The sequence below is a fragment of the Strix uralensis genome, chromosome 2 (assembly GCF_047716275.1).
Source record: "Strix uralensis isolate ZFMK-TIS-50842 chromosome 2, bStrUra1, whole genome shotgun sequence".
Taxonomy (NCBI): Eukaryota; Metazoa; Chordata; class Aves; order Strigiformes; family Strigidae; genus Strix; species Strix uralensis.
This window is the reverse complement of record NC_133973.1, coordinates 137,817,675-137,832,751: the sequence shown is the minus strand read 5'-3', so window position 1 is coordinate 137,832,751 and position 15,077 is coordinate 137,817,675. Positions and strand designations below refer to the sequence as shown.

Genomic DNA, 15,077 nt, shown 5'->3' with positions numbered 1-15,077 from the left:
GGTGAGCTGTATGACCTGGATGCCGCCTCGCTCCAGCTCAAGGTCATCAACTACGTGAGTAGGCACCCCAGGGCGCACCGGGGAGCCCCGTTTTATTTTAAAAAATTAAAAAAAAAAAAAAAAGAAAGTCCCCCAAAGCAAAGAAACTTCTCAAGCATTGGCTGTGCAGCCATCAGTAGTGACCAGAGTGAACAGCCTTGTCATAACCATCAGTAGTCTCCAGAGTTAACAGTGCCACCCTAACCCTGGAAGAGAATCTGGTGGTCCCCCTCCTGCGCTCTAGTGTCCTGTGCACAACCCTCAGTAGTGTCCAGAGTGAACAGTGTTGCCCTCACCATCAGTAGTCTCCAGAGTTAACCTGATCAGACATAGCAGAGAGGATCTGGGGCGGGGGGCACCCTGCTCTCTGTGGCATGTGTGGGTTCCCTGGGTGCAAGGAGGGGCCGGATCCTGCCCTGGGAGAGGAGGGCTCGGGGCAGGTTGGGGTGCTGACACCGCCCCCGCCCCCCGCAGCTGAAGCAGGAGACCCAGTCGCTGTGCTGCTGCCTCCTGCTCGTCTCTGAGGACAACCACCAGCTCTTCTGCCAGGTGGGTGCCCCTGGGGTTGGGGTGCCCCCCCCCCACCCCACCCTCCCGCTGTGGGCCACCTGCGACCCCCCAGGCGTGGCTCTGTAGGCCTTGGCCACCATCCCATGGCCACTTATTGCCCCCCCCCTCCATCCCTTCCAGGTGGTGGGGGACCACGTCCTTGAGGAGGAGATCAGCTTTTCGGTGAGGTGGGGGGACACGGGGGCGGGGGGGGGGCACGGGGTGGGGTGGGGGGGTACAGAGGGGGGTGAGGGGTGGTTGGGGGTGGTCAGTGGGTGCCATGGGCTCACACCCCCTCACCCCACCCGCAGCTCACCTTTGGGCGCCTGGGGCGGGTGGTGGAGGACAAGAAATCCATCACCTTGAAGGACATCAGTGAGGTGGGTGCCAACTGTCCCCACACTTGGGGACACGCTTGTCACCCCCTGGGTGTCCCATGTGACCTCCGGGGGGGGGGGGTTTGGGGGTGAAATCGTGCCCCATCTTTCCTCCCCCCCTTCCAATTTTGCAGGAGGAACACAAGCAGCTGAGCAGCATGTTGGGCTGTGAAGTCACCTCCATGCTGTGTGTCCCTGTCACCAGCCGGGCCACCTCCCAGGTGGTAGCACTGGCCTGCGCCTTCAACAAGCTGAGCGGGGGGAGGTGAGCACCCAAACTATGATGGCGGGGGGGGGCAGGATCTGGCCTCCACCCCCCCTCCCACCCAACACCCTGAACCTTTGGGGGCGGTGGGGCATCAGCTCTGGCCAGGCTGGAGCGATGGGCTGAGGCCAACTGGGGGAGTTTCACTAAGGCCAAATGCCGGGTGCTGCCCTTGGGCCACAACAACCCCCAGCAGCGCTACAGGCTTGGGGAGGAGTGGCTGGAGAGCTGCCAGTCAGAGAGGGACCTGGGGGGGATTGATTGATAATGAGCCAGCAGTGTGCCCAGGTGGCCAAGAAGGCCAATGGCATCCTGGCTTGTATCAGCACTAGCGTGGCCAGCAGGGACAGGGAAGTGATCTTACCCCTGTGCTCGGCACTGGTGAGGCCGCCCCTCGATTCCTGGGTTCAGTTTTGGGCCCCTCACTCCAAAAAGGCCATTGAATGACTCGAGCGTGTCCAGAGAAGGGCAACGGAGCTGGTGCAGGGTCTGGAGCACAGGTGTGATGGGGAGCGGCTGAGGGAACTGGGGGGTTTAGTGTGGAGAAGAGGAGGCTGAGGGGAGACCTCCTGGCCCTCTGCAACTGCCTGAAAGGAGGGTGCAGAGAGGGGGGATGAGTCTCTTGAGCCAAGGAACCAGCGGCAGGCCAAGAGGGAATGGCCTCAAGCTGCGCCAGGGCAGGGTCAGACTGGCTCTTAGGAAGGATTTCTTTGCAGAAGGGGTTGTTGGGCGTTGGAATGGGCTGCCCAGGGCAGGGGGGGAGTCCCCATCCCTGGAGGGGTTGAAGAGTCGGGCTGACCCAGCGCTGAGGGATCTGGTGGAGTTGGGAACGGTCAGGGTGAGGTTCATGGTTGGACTGGAGGAGCTTCAAGGGCTTTTCCAACCCAGATGATTCTGGTTTTCTGGGGGGAATGGGTGGTGTGGGGACATCAGGCTGCGGTGGGGACATCACGCCAAGGTGTGTCCCCTCCCCGGGGGGGTCCTGTCCCCCACCCCTGCAGCTACACAGAGGCGGACGAGCACAAGATCCAGCACTGCTTCTGCTACACCTCGACGGTGCTCACCAGCACCTTGGCCTTCCAGAAGGAGCAGAAACTCAAGTGCGAGTGTCAGGTGAGCGCCTGTGGGGGCCGCGTTGTGCCTGGCACACGTGCATGCACGTCCTGCAACACGCCAAGCACATGTGTGTGTGTGTCGGGCATCCCGCCGGGCACTGACAGCTCTGTCCCCCCACCCAGGCCCTGCTGCAGGTGGCGAAGAACCTCTTCACGCATTTGGGTAGGTGCAGGCGGCCGGAGATGCGCGTGTGTGCAGGCACTGCTGTGCCCATCACGGGCTGCTGCATGCACAGGCGCTGCTGTAGGCATGTAGTGACACATGCACGTGTGTACTGCTGCATGCACACACGCACCGCTGCACGCACACGTGCTGTTGCACACACACGCGTGGCTCATGCACACCCCCATGCACCGCTGCAGACACACGCGCTGCTGCGCAACCCCCCGCAGCTGCCGTTCACAAGCACCCCACTGCGTTGCACTGGCCCAGGCTGTGTCGCCTGTCGGTGTGTGCACACGCACACGCATGCACACGCGTGCACATGCGCACGCTCTGGGCAGACCCCGTCCCGCTGCTCTGCCCCGGCATTTCCATGCTGCCCCTGCAGTGAAGGGCGGGGGGGAGCTGCTGGCACAGCCCCCCCGTGGTGCAGACGCAGCTGAGACCCTCCCCTTTCATTGCACGAGTGGGGAGCTGAGGCGGGCAGCCACTGCCGGTCTGGGGGGGCTCCTTGACCCTCCCCCCCCCATTCCCTCCTCCCCACAGACGACGTGTCGGTTCTGCTCCAGGAGATCATCACGGAGGCCCGAAACCTCAGCAACGCGGAGATGTGAGTGGGGTGGGGGGGGGGACACAGGGTGGGGGGGGGACACTGTGGGGTTCAGGGCTTCCCCCCTGTGGGTGCCAGCGGTGGCCACGTGGCCTCTTGCAGATGCTCCGTGTTCCTGCTGGACCGGCTCAGCCACGAGCTGGTGGCCAAAGTGTTTGACGGCGGCGTGGTGGATGATGAGGTGAGCGCGGCGGCAAGGGGATGGAGTTTTGGAGGGGGGGGTTGTCCTGCTGGGCCTGTGACCCCCCCATTTGTACCCCAGAGCTACGAGATCCGCATCCCGGCCGACCAGGGCATCGCTGGGCACGTGGCCACCACTGGCAAGATCCTCAACATCAAGGACGCGTACTCCCACCCGCTCTTCTACCGGGGGGTGGACGACAGCACCGGCTTCCGCACCCGCAACATCCTCTGCTTCCCCATCAAGAACGAGAGCCAGGGTGGGCACAGACTGGGGGGGGCACGGGGGGGCATGGGGGGGCCCCCCACTGTGGGCACAGGGCTGTCAGCCAGCGCACAGGCACGGCGTCGCCCCTCAGGATACGGGCACTGTCCTGGCCCTGCCCCCCCCCTTTCTGGGAACAGGAGTGTCCCCAGTGTGTGGGCACGATCCTGTCCCCCCCCAACATGGACTCAGCACTGTCCCCCAATACATGGGCACGATCCTGTCCCCCAGTACATGGGCCTGATCCTGCCCCCTGTCTCTCCACTCTGCTCCCAGAGGTCATCGGGGTGGCAGAATTAGTCAACAAGATCAACGGCCCCTGGTTCAGTAAATTCGACGAGGACCTGGCCACCGCCTTCTCCATCTACTGCGGTATCAGCATCGCCCACGTACGTCCGGGGGGGGGTCCCCAACCCTCGGGGGGCAGGGATGGTGAGGGGGGGGCCCAACTGCAGAGGGAAGCGGAGGGAGGGACATGTGCGTGGTCCCTGTTCCTTGGGGACAAGAGGTGGTGGCGATGGGGAGCAGGGGGTGGGGCTGGGGGGTGCTGGGGGAGTTTGGGGGGGGTCTGCCCACCCCCAGAGCTCCCGTGTCCCCCCTTCCACCTGCAGTCGCTGCTGTACAAGAAGGTGAACGAGGCACAGTACCGCAGCCACCTGGCCAATGAGATGATGATGTACCACATGAAGGTGAGGTCACACGGGGACAGGGATGGGGGACAGTTTGGGGGACACCCCGGGGACCCCCTGACGGCTCCCGCAGGTCTCGGATGACGAGTACACGAAGCTGCTGAGCGAGGGCATCCAGCCCGTGTCAACCATCGACCCCAACTTCGCCAGCTTCACCTACACCCCCCGCTCGCTGCCCGAGGACGACACCTCCATGGTGAGGGCCATGGGGATGGTCCCCAACTGCCACCATCCCCTGCCTGCCCTCCCTCAGGCCTTAGGGTGTCAGAGGGGGGGGACCCTGATGGGGGTTGTCACCTGCTGCCGCCCCCCCCGGGCCCTCCGCAGGCCATCCTGAGCATGCTGCAGGACATGAACTTCATCAACAACTACAAGATGGACCGGCAGACGCTCACCAGGTGGGTCCCCAGCCTTGTCCCTCTCCTCATGGTCCCCGGTGGGGGGCAAATCCTCACCTACATCATGACCCTGACCCCCGCCCCCACCAGGTTCTGCCTGATGGTGAAGAAGGGCTATCGCGACCCCCCGTACCACAACTGGATGCACGCCTTCTCTGTCTCCCACTTCTGCTACCTGCTCTACAAGAACCTGGAGCTCGTCAACTACCTGGAGTAAGGCTGGACGCTGGCCCCATCCCCAGCTCCCGGCCCGGCCGGGGTGCTCCTGCCCCCCCCGCCTGCCTCAGTTTCCCTCCTTCCCCCCCCCCCAGAGACATCGAGATCTTTGCCCTCTTCATCTCCTGCATGTGCCACGACCTGGACCACAGAGGCACCAATAACTCCTTCCAGGTGGCCTCGGTGAGCTGGGACAGGCACGGGTTGGGGGGGAACAGGGACAGAGCTGGGGGGGTCTTCGCCCCCAGAGCTCCATGACTCCAGCTGCTCTGCCTTGCAGAAATCGGTCCTGGCCGCCCTGTACAGCTCAGAGGGTTCCGTCATGGAGGTAAGGTCCCCCCTGCCCGGTTCTCTCCGGGGTTCCGGCTGTGTGGCAGCACCCCTGCCTGCACCCTGCCTGTACCCTGCCTGCTCCCACGGCCCCGGCTTCTCCCGCAGAGGCATCACTTCGCCCAAGCCATCGCCATCCTCAACAGCCAGGGCTGCAACATCTTCGACCACTTCTCCCGCAAGGTGAGCTCGCCCCCCTGCCCCCCCTGCCCAAACCTTGGCACCCCCCTGCCTGCGCTGAGCCCCCTCATCCCCTCCCACCCCCCAGCTCCCCATCCCTGGATCCCTCGGGATGCAGGGGGTGGCAGGGGACATGGCAGCCACCTTGCGTGGCCTTGCAGGACTACCAGCGCATGCTGGACCTCATGAGGGACATCATCTTGGCCACCGACCTGGCCCATCACCTGCGCATCTTCAAGGACCTCCAGAAGATGGCAGAAGGTGAAGCTGCTGTGCTTGGGTTTGGGGGGTGGTGGGAGCTCAAAATGGCAGAAGATGAAGCTCCTGATGAAATTGTGGGGTGGTGGGAACTCAAGGTAGCAGAAGGTGAAGCTCCTGTTCTTGGGACTGGGGTATGGTGGGAACTCAAGGTAGCAGAAGGTGAAGCTCCTGTGCTTGGGATTAGGGGTGGTGGGAACTCAAGGTGGTGGAAGGTGAAGCTCCTGTGGGGTGATGGGAACTCATCCTCCCAAGGCTAGGAGGTGGCACAGCAGGTACTGGCTGTCCTGCCCAAGTCCTTGGGGGGGGGGGGGTAATGGGGGCTGTGGGGTTCCTTTCCAAGTCCCCCCCCTCCCCCCAACGCCTGCCCCGCTCCCCGACAGTGGGCTATGATGCCAAGAACAAGCAGCACCGCAGCCTGCTGCTCTGCCTGCTCATGACCTCCTGTGACCTCTCCGACCAGACCAAGGGCTGGAAGACCACCAGGAAGATCGCGGTGAGTGCCACACTGTGGGGCTGAGCCCCTGAATGCCACCCCCACACCCCCCCAGGGCACACAGACGTCCCCACTGGGGACAGGCTACGACTGGACTGGGAGCCCAGGGAGTCGTAAAGGGTTTGTGGTCTCCTTGGGTTAAATTAAGGTGAAACAACAGCAAACAACTTTTAAAAAGGATTTACTTGTGGTTGAAACAACTTAAACTTAGAAAAGGATAAGAAGTGATGTGGTCTCTTGTTGAGAAATCTATAAGAAAGGAAGGGAAGGCAAGGGAAGGCAAGGGAAGGCAAGGCAAGCAAGGCAAGGCAAGGCAAGGCAAGGCAAGGCAAGGGAAGGGAAAAGGAGAGAGAAGAGAAGAGAAGAGAAGAGAAGAGAGAGAAGAGAAGAGAAGAGAAGAGAAGAGAAGAGAAGAGAAGAGAAGAGAAGAGAAGAGAAGAGAAGAGAAGAGAAGAGAAGAGAAGAGAAGAGAAGAGAAGAGAAGAGAAGAGAAGAGAAGAGAAGAGAAGAGAAGAGAAGAGAGAAGAGAAGAGAAGAGAAGAGAAGAGAAGAGAAGAGAAGAGAAGAGAGAGAAGAGAAGAGAAGAGAAAGAGAAGAGAAGAATCCAGATCACCACCTTGGGTTCCAGCGTTGTCTCAGGGCCGGTATCTTGGGCAGGGGGTCCACACCCAGCAATGTTTTCTGTCTGTTTTAAGTTCATCTTGTCAGCTGATTTGCATACAAGATGAGGAGAGGCGGGTATTCCATGAACTCATTTGCATGAGAGACAAGGAGAAGGTGGGTGGGGCTCTGTGTGCGCTGGGGGCATGGGGTGCACCAACCCTCTCAATGAGTCAGTGGTCATGATCTCCCCCCCTTTACCTTTTCCTCAGGTTTTGTTTCTGGGCAATTACCCACCATTAGCTCATCTGCTGTCGGGTGGTTTCTCTCTCATCCCTCTTTTCGCTGTTTTTTGGGGTTATAGTTGTAAATTAAAGTGTGGGCCTTACCCTGAACATTCGGTTTTACTCAGTGTCCGTCTCCCCCCTTCGAGGCTCCTCTGGAGAATTTGGCTGCACGACTTCGATCCCCCCCCGCCACTCCCTCCCAGACAATTCCTTCCTCGGACCCCAAAAGCCACCATTTAGCTTCGAGGTTTTCCCTGTCGATGAATTTTTGAGGCATTAACTCCTTCATTTCCTCACAGCATTGTGCCTCGTGGAGGGGGGACCCCTCAGCAGGCCCCCCCACATGCTGGGAGCGCGTCCCTGCGTGATGCAGAGGCATGCAGCTGTGGAGAGGGGTCTGGGGGGCAGGTGGGGTGTGGGGGGGTCACCCCCAGTATGCCCCCCCAACCCCGCACTGACAGCCTGTCCCTTTCAGGAGCTGATCTACAAGGAGTTCTTCTCCCAGGGTGACCTGGTAGGTAGCACCAGGGCTTGATGCAGGGTTGGCCAACACTCTTGGCCAACTCCAATGGGGCTGGATGCAGGGTTGACCAACGCTCTTGGCCAACACCAATGGGACTGGATGTAGGGTTGGCCAACACTCTTGGCCAACACCAATGGGGCTGGATGCAGGGTTGACCAACGCTCTTGGCCAACACCAATGGGACTGGATGTAGGGTTGGCCAACACTCTTGGCCAACACCAATGGGGCTGGATGCAGGGTTGACCAACGCTCTTGGCCAACACCAACGGGGTTTGGATGAGGGCGGGGGGTGCACGAGGGCGGGTCTTGCCTGGGAATGGGGAGGGGACAACCACCAGCATTAACACCCCCACTCCTCGCCATCGCTGCAGGAGAAGGCCATGGGCAACCGTCCGCTGGAGATGATGGACCGGGAGAAAGCCTACATCCCCGAGCTGCAGATCAGCTTCATGGAGCACATCGCCATGCCCATCTACAAGTGAGCCCCTCCCCGGGGCTGGCATCGGGGTGTGGGGGGGCTCCCCCCTCTGCCATCACCCCCCATCCCAGCCTTGCCAGGCCAGGGTGGGACCGGGGATGGTGGGCCAGGGGGTCTTGAAGATGATTGGGAGAAGAGGGTTCCAAGGGATGGGGGGAGAGGGATTGCACCCAACTAAGGGGGTGCAACTCTATGCTGATGGGGTGTCCTGTCCCCCCCCCCCCCTCCAGGTTGCTGCAGGATCTCTTCCCCAAGGCGGCGGAGCTCTACGAGAGGGGTGGCCAGCAACCGGGAGCAGTGGACGAAGGTCTCCCACAAATTCACCATCCGGGGGCTACCCCAGTAACAACTCCCTGGACTTTCTGGATGAGGAATATGACCCCCAGGCCCCCGACCCCCAGTTCAACGGCTGCCTGGAGCCCGAGGGGGGGCAGCCCGAGGCAGGGGCTGAGTGATGGGGGGGACGATGGCAGGGTAGGGGGGGGAGCCCCGTGGCCATGGCTGGGCCAGGAGCATCCCCAACCCTCGTCCCCCAGCTTATGGGGAGGAGGTTTGGGGGGGGGGGGACACACATCAGTGACTCTGGGCCACCATGGTGAGGTCTGTGCACTGTCGGGCCTCCCCCACCCGTGGGTGACTGTCCCCTCCCTCCGGGGCAGGAATTCAGGTGGTCCCTGGACCTCTCTTTGCTGGGACTTTGCCTGGGTGGCCAGGGACACGGCGGGGAGGGGGGGGGACACCGTGGGGTTGGGCGCGGGGGTGGAGGGGGGGGATGGATGTGCTTTAAACTGCCTTAAGGCTGCAGGTTTTGTCCCCACGGGGTGACCACAGGGACGATGTCCTTGGTCCCCCAGAGGGGTTGTCGCTCTGAAATGGGTCAGCAGTGGGGGGGGCAGGGGGTGCGTGGGGGTGCACCCCGGGGAGGGGGTGAGGCTGTGGGAGAAGGGGGTGGGGGGGAGCTGGGAGGCCTGAGGATGGAGGAGTCAGGATCAGGCCCACGGAAGGCTCTGGCTGGAGGAGGGAAGAGGCACCCACCTCTTCCCAGCAGCTGCTGAGCATCCGTTGGCTAAAAGACCCCCACCTCGGGGACCCCCCCCGACCCACTCGCCCATGGAAGGACTCACAGAATGGATTGGGTTGGCCTGTAAAGCTCATCCAGTTCCACCCCCCCATCACTAGCCCAGGTTATTCCACTCGTGTCCCACGCAGCCACGTCCCCTCCAAGGGCTACACGCGTGCCAGGGCTGGGGGGAGCTCCTGGTTTTCACGCACGGGGGGGGCTGCGCTCCCCTAGGGACCCCGCCCCATGTCCCCGCTGTGTCTCCACCGCCTGGGTGTTTCTGTGGCTCGGCACTGTGGTGTGTCCCACCCCGTCCCCGGGAGGCTCCTCTTTGCGAGGAGCTGCACCCGGGACCAACGTGTCCCTGAGCGTCCTCCAGCTCACAGCGGCTTCACAACTCCTGCCATACCAACCACTGCGTGTGGACCCTGGTGGCCTCCTGTGGTCCTTCTGGTCCTGCAAGCCACCATGTGTGGACCCTGGTGGCCTTCTGTGGTCCTTCTGGTCCTGCAGGCCACCATGCCTGGACCCTAGTGGTCTCCTGTGGTCCCTCTGGTCCTACTGACCACCATGCCTGGACCCTAGTGGTCTTCTGTGGTCCCTCTGGTCCTGCAGGCCACCATGCCTGGATCCTGATGGCTTCCTGTGGTCCTTCTGGTCCCATCAATTGCCATGCATGGACCCTGGCATCCTCCCATGGTCCCTCTGGCCCTACAGACCACCATGAATGGACCCCGGTGGCCTCCTGTGGTCCCTCCTGCCCTACTGACCACCCTGCATGGACCCTGGTGGTCTCCTGTGGTTCTTCTGGTCCCACTGACCACCATACATGGACCTTACCATCCTGTCATGGTCTCTCTGGTCTTACTGACCACCATGCATGGACCCTGGTGGTCTCCTGTGGTTCTTCTGGTCCCACTGACCACCATACATGGACCTTACCATCCTGTCATGGTCTCTCTGGTCTTACTGACCACCATGCATGGACAGTGATGGACTCCTGTGGTCCCTGCAGTCCTACTTAGCACCATGTGTGGATCCTGCTGGCCTCCCATGGTCCATATGGCCATGCACAGATGCTGCTGGTCTCCCACCATCCCTCCTGCCATACCGACCACTGCGCATGGACCCTGCCAGCGGCCTGTGGGCCCTCTGGTTCTGCCACCATGCCTGGACCCTGATGGCCTCCTGTGGTCCTTCTGGTCCTGCAGGCCACCATGCCTGGACCCTGGTGGCCTCCTGTGGTCCCTCTGGTCCTACTGACCACCATGTGTGGAACTTGCCATCCTCCCATGATCCCTCTGATCCTACAGACCACCATGCATGGACAGTGATGGTCTCCTGTGATCCCTCTAGTCCTACTGACCACCATGCATGGACCCTGCCGGCCTCCCGTGGTCCCTCTGGTCCTACTGACCACCATGCATGGACTCTGGTGGTCTCCTGTGGTCCCTTCTGTCCCACTGACCACCATGCATGGACCTTATGATCCTCCCATGTTCCCTCTGGTCCTAGAGACCACCATGCATGGACAGTGATGGTCTCCTGTGGTCCCTCCTGTCCTACTGACCACCATGCATGGACTCTGCCATCATCCCATGGTCCCTCTGGTCCTAGAGACCACAATGCATGGACCCTGATGGCCTCTTGTGGCCCCTCTGGTCCTACAGACCACCATGCATGGACCTTGCCATCCTCCCATGGTCCCTCTGGTCCTACAGACCACCATGCATGGACCTTGCCATCCTCCCATGGTCCCGCTGGTCCTACTGACCACCATGCATGGACTCTGGTGGTCTCCTGTGGTCCCTTCTGTCCCACCAACCACCATGCATGGACCCTGCCGGCCTCCCATGGTCCCTCCTGTCCTACAGACCACCATGCATGGATGGTGATGGCCTCCTGTGGTCCCTCTGGTCCTACTGACCATCATGCATGAACCCTGGTGGTCTCCCGTGGTCCCTCCAGTCCCACAACCCAACATGTGTGGACCCTCTCAGCCCCAGGGGCTCTGCTCAACTTAACCAGCCCCTCGGGGTCCCTCCAGCTGTGCATCACCCGGGTCCGTGTCACCCCAACCAGAAGCCACCTGAAACACCCATGAGCAGGGGAACCAGGGGCAGGCCAGGCCAGGGTGGGTCGCACCAGGGTCAGTCCCACCAGGATCGATCCCACCAGGGTCAAGGGCAGCCCAGGTGCACCACGGGGTCATTCACCGCCCATCCCCGCTCCTCAGCATCATCCCCCGGCACCATCCCCGTGGGGCAGCAACGCTCCCGGCGCGACGGCTCCCTCCTGGATTTGGGCTCCGGGGCGGCTGCTCCTCTCATCTGCTCATCCGGGAGCGACGCTTCGCCTGTTTTTCTCGGGGTACCCGGAGCACCCGTGTCTGCAGGAGCACCCCCAAAGCCGAGTCGCTCCCCGGGGACGCCGTGAACTGAATTCCTTTTGCCTTACCTACTCGGAGATGCCTTTAGTGAGACGCTTTGCCCAAACCCCGGTAGGACCTGCCCGGTGACCACTGCTGGCCCATGGCTTCGCCTACAAGACCCCCTCAAGGCCTTCTCCCCACGCCACCACGCGGTGACACGCGGCTGGGGGGGGTGGGGGGTGGGACAGGGACGATCCCAGAAGGCAACAACCCCCCCCAAACTGCAAGAGGAGGAAGGTGGCTCCAGCCCCGATGTGCCACCAACGTGGGCACAACCCAGCCCGGTGCCGATCTGGGGGTGCCCAGCGATGTGGGGGTCTCGCCATCCTAAACGGGTGCTGGTGGATGGGGGGGCGTGGTTCCTGGGGGGGGGCGGGGGGCATGCAGGGATGCCCGTTTCCCAGCTGCGTCCCACTTTGCCAGCCCCCGCTGCTGGTGTGCGTAGGTGGTCGATGCTTTCCCGGCTCCCACCCCCAGACGTGGCCCTGTGGCTACTGGGGAGCGTGGCCGGCACCCAGCCCGGCTGCCCCCGTGTGTGCGCGGGCGTGCGCGGGTGTGCGAAACCTCCTCCGGCTTTTCTGTCCTCCCCTCGCGCGGCGCTGGTTGTTCTGGGCTCCGACCGAGCCTGAGGAGGAGACGACTCTTCTCCTTCTCCTTCTCCTCCTCCTCCTCCTCCTCCTCCTTCTTCTCCTTATCTCCTTCTCCTCCTTCTCCTCCTACTCCTTCTCCCCTGCTCCTTCTCCTCTTCATCCTCCTTCTCCTCCCTCTCCTCCTCCCCTCCTCCTTCCTCTCCTCCTTCTCCTCATCTTCCTTCTCCTTCTTTCTCCTCCTTCTCCTTCTCCTGCTGCTTCTTCTCCTCTTCATCTTCCTTCTCCTCCTCCCCCTCCTCCTTCCTCTCCTCCTTCTCCTCCTCTATTTTTTTTGGTGGGTTTTGGTTTTCCTAAATAAATTTCATACGTCGATCTCCCCGCCGTGGGTCGGTGGGTGCCTTGTGTCGAGGGTCCCAGGGGATGCTCCGGAGTGGGGTGGAGGTGTTGGGGGTGTCCTCAAGGGAGGGACAGCTCGGGTTTGGGGCTGGACCTGAGCCCAGGTGAGCTGTGTGTGCGAGGCGTGTGAGACAGGCAGTGCTGCTGAGGGGACAGCATGGGCCAGGGCTGCAGGCAGGGGTTTGGGGGTGCAGGCAGGGGCTTGGGGGTGCAGGCAGGGGCTTCCCCTGCGAGGACACCCTGGGCCACCCCTGGGCCTTGTCACAGCCTCGCTGGGGACTGGGTGGCTCTGACTGAGCCTTACACACCCCAAAACTGCTCCTGGGGGGGGGACCCCCTGCTCAGGGTGGGGGGCTGTGACCCCCCTGGGAGACTCCGACCCCCCTGGGATGCTCCAGCGACGTTTGGGGTCCCCAGTCAGGAGCTGCCCCCTCCTGTCTCTGACACCGATGGCTCCGTGCCCTTGGTGATGTCCCTTTGCCATCCTGGGGGGGCATGTGGGCCCCTCACCCCACCCTCGGGGCTGTCCCCCCCACGTCTCTCGGCCATTGCTGTCTGTCTGTGCTTCTGTCCCTGGCTGCCTGTCCGGCTGTCACCCCCCTGTCCCCGCTGCTTGGGTGGCCTCAGGGGGATGCTGGAGTGGGTGCCCCCGGTTGTGGTGTCCCCTGGGTACCCCCCCAGAGTGACCCCCGTGTAAGTGTCCCCTGCCTTTGGGCCAACGCCTCCCCCCCGGGGTGGGGTGGGTTTTGGGGGGCTGCTCAGCACCCCCCCACCTCCCCCTTGTCCCTGTCCTGCTGCCCCACACCTGGCCGGTCCCCTGCAGTGTCCCCAGCCCCGGTTCCCAGAGTGGGGGGTCCCTGCCTGCAGAGGGCAGCTGAGGCTGGGCACTGGCGTTAGATGGCATCTGCTCCCTGCGCAGTGGCCACACTGTGGGCAAACCCAGTGCTCCCAGTGCTGGACTGGTGGGGGTCTGGGGACCAAGGCTGCGTGGGGATGGGTGGAGGTTTCAGCGGCTGTGGGGGCAATCCTGCAGCTGGGTGCTGTGCAGCAGCAGCGCAATCCTGCAGTGAAGTTCCACTGCAGTGCACTGCACTGCACGGCACAGCACTGCATCACACTGCACAGCATCACACTGCACAGCACTGCACGACGCAGCACTGCATCACACTGCACAGCATCACACTGCACAGCACTGCATCACACTGCACTGCATCACACTGCACTGCATCACACTGCACTGCATCACACTGCACAGCACTGCACCACACTGCACTGCATCACACTGCACTGCATCACACTGCACAGCACTGCATCACACTGCACTGCATCACACTGCACAGCATCACACTGCACAGCATCACACTGCACAGCACTGCACCACACTGCACTGCATCACACTGCACAGCACTGCATCACACTGCACTGCACCACACTGCACAGCACTGCATCACACTGCACTGCACCACACTGCACAGCACTGCACCACACTGCACTGCATCACACTGCACAGCACTGCATCACACTGCACAGCATCACACTGCACAGCACTGCACCACACAGCATCACACTGCACAGCACTGCATCACACTGCACTGCATCACACTGCACAGCACTGCATCACACTGCACTGCATCACACTTCACTGCACGGCACAGCACTGCATCACACTGCACAGCGTGGTGCAGCACTGCACGGCGCAGCACTGCATCACACTGCACAGCACTGCATGGAACCACGCAGGACTGCTCTGCATGACCCAGTAACGCATTGCACTGCGCTGCACGGTGCAACGACGCATCACACTGCACAGCACTGCAGTGCACGGTGCAGCACTGCACGGAAACAGCGCACTGCACTGTGCCGCCCAGCAGCACTGGATTGCAGTGCACTGCCCAGCACCCCAGAGCGCAGCACTGCACCGCACTGCACAGCACCACGCCAGTGCACCACAACACACCTCAGTGCATAGCAACGCACTGCACAGCATCGCACTGCACAGCGCCACACTGCATCACACTGCACAGCACCACACTGCATTATACCACATTGCACAGCACCACGCCAAACCACACTGCACCTCACTCACTGCACCTCACTGCACAGCACCCCACCGCACTGCACAGCACCTCACTGCATTATACCACACCGCACTGCCAGGCCCTGTGGCCCCTGTGCCCACCCCCCCCTCGGGTGCAGGCAGGAGCCGCTCCAGGCAGGGCAGGGGGGGGTTATGGGGCTGGGGGGGGGAGGGAGGGGAGGGGGACCGGGCCGCACCCTGCGGTGCTGCAGGCAGGGCCCCACCCCTGCTGCCTGCTCTCGCTGCCCGCCCCGGAGGCCTCGTGGTTGTGAAGCCGCAGGCGGGAAGTGCCACGCCCCACCGGGGGGCCCTGCCTGGCCCTGCCTGCCCCTGCCTGCTCCTGCCTGCCCCTGCATCCTCCTGTCTGTCCCTGCCTGCTCCCGCTCATCCCTGCCTGCTCCTGCCTGTCCCTGCCTGCTCCCGCCCATCCCTGCCTGCTCCCGCTCGTCCCTGCCTGCTCCTGCCCGACCCTGCCTGCTCCTGCCCGTCCCTGCCTGCTCCCACT

At 62.6% G+C, this 15,077-nt stretch overlaps 1 protein-coding gene across 1 annotated transcript in view; it reads left to right on the top strand.

Annotated features, from left to right (window-relative positions):
* PDE2A (phosphodiesterase 2A) overlaps positions 1–8,612 on the top strand; it is a 55,269-nt gene extending 46,657 nt beyond the window's left edge. Inside the window, 25 exon segments of the mRNA XM_074860607.1 lie at positions 2–54; positions 514–588; positions 730–771; positions 900–968; positions 1,100–1,230; positions 2,232–2,343; positions 2,469–2,508; positions 3,055–3,118; positions 3,221–3,299; positions 3,381–3,558; positions 3,840–3,952; positions 4,175–4,252; positions 4,326–4,448; positions 4,580–4,650; positions 4,741–4,863; positions 4,962–5,049; positions 5,147–5,194; positions 5,305–5,379; positions 5,538–5,637; positions 6,018–6,130; positions 7,493–7,531; positions 7,912–8,018; positions 8,249–8,294; positions 8,296–8,355; positions 8,357–8,612. Of these exon segments, the coding sequence (XP_074716708.1) occupies positions 2–54; positions 514–588; positions 730–771; positions 900–968; positions 1,100–1,230; positions 2,232–2,343; positions 2,469–2,508; positions 3,055–3,118; positions 3,221–3,299; positions 3,381–3,558; positions 3,840–3,952; positions 4,175–4,252; positions 4,326–4,448; positions 4,580–4,650; positions 4,741–4,863; positions 4,962–5,049; positions 5,147–5,194; positions 5,305–5,379; positions 5,538–5,637; positions 6,018–6,130; positions 7,493–7,531; positions 7,912–8,018; positions 8,249–8,294; positions 8,296–8,355; positions 8,357–8,473 (2,144 nt within the window). The 3' untranslated portion in view covers positions 8,474–8,612.
* The last annotated feature ends 6,465 nt before the right edge of the window (positions 8,613–15,077 follow it).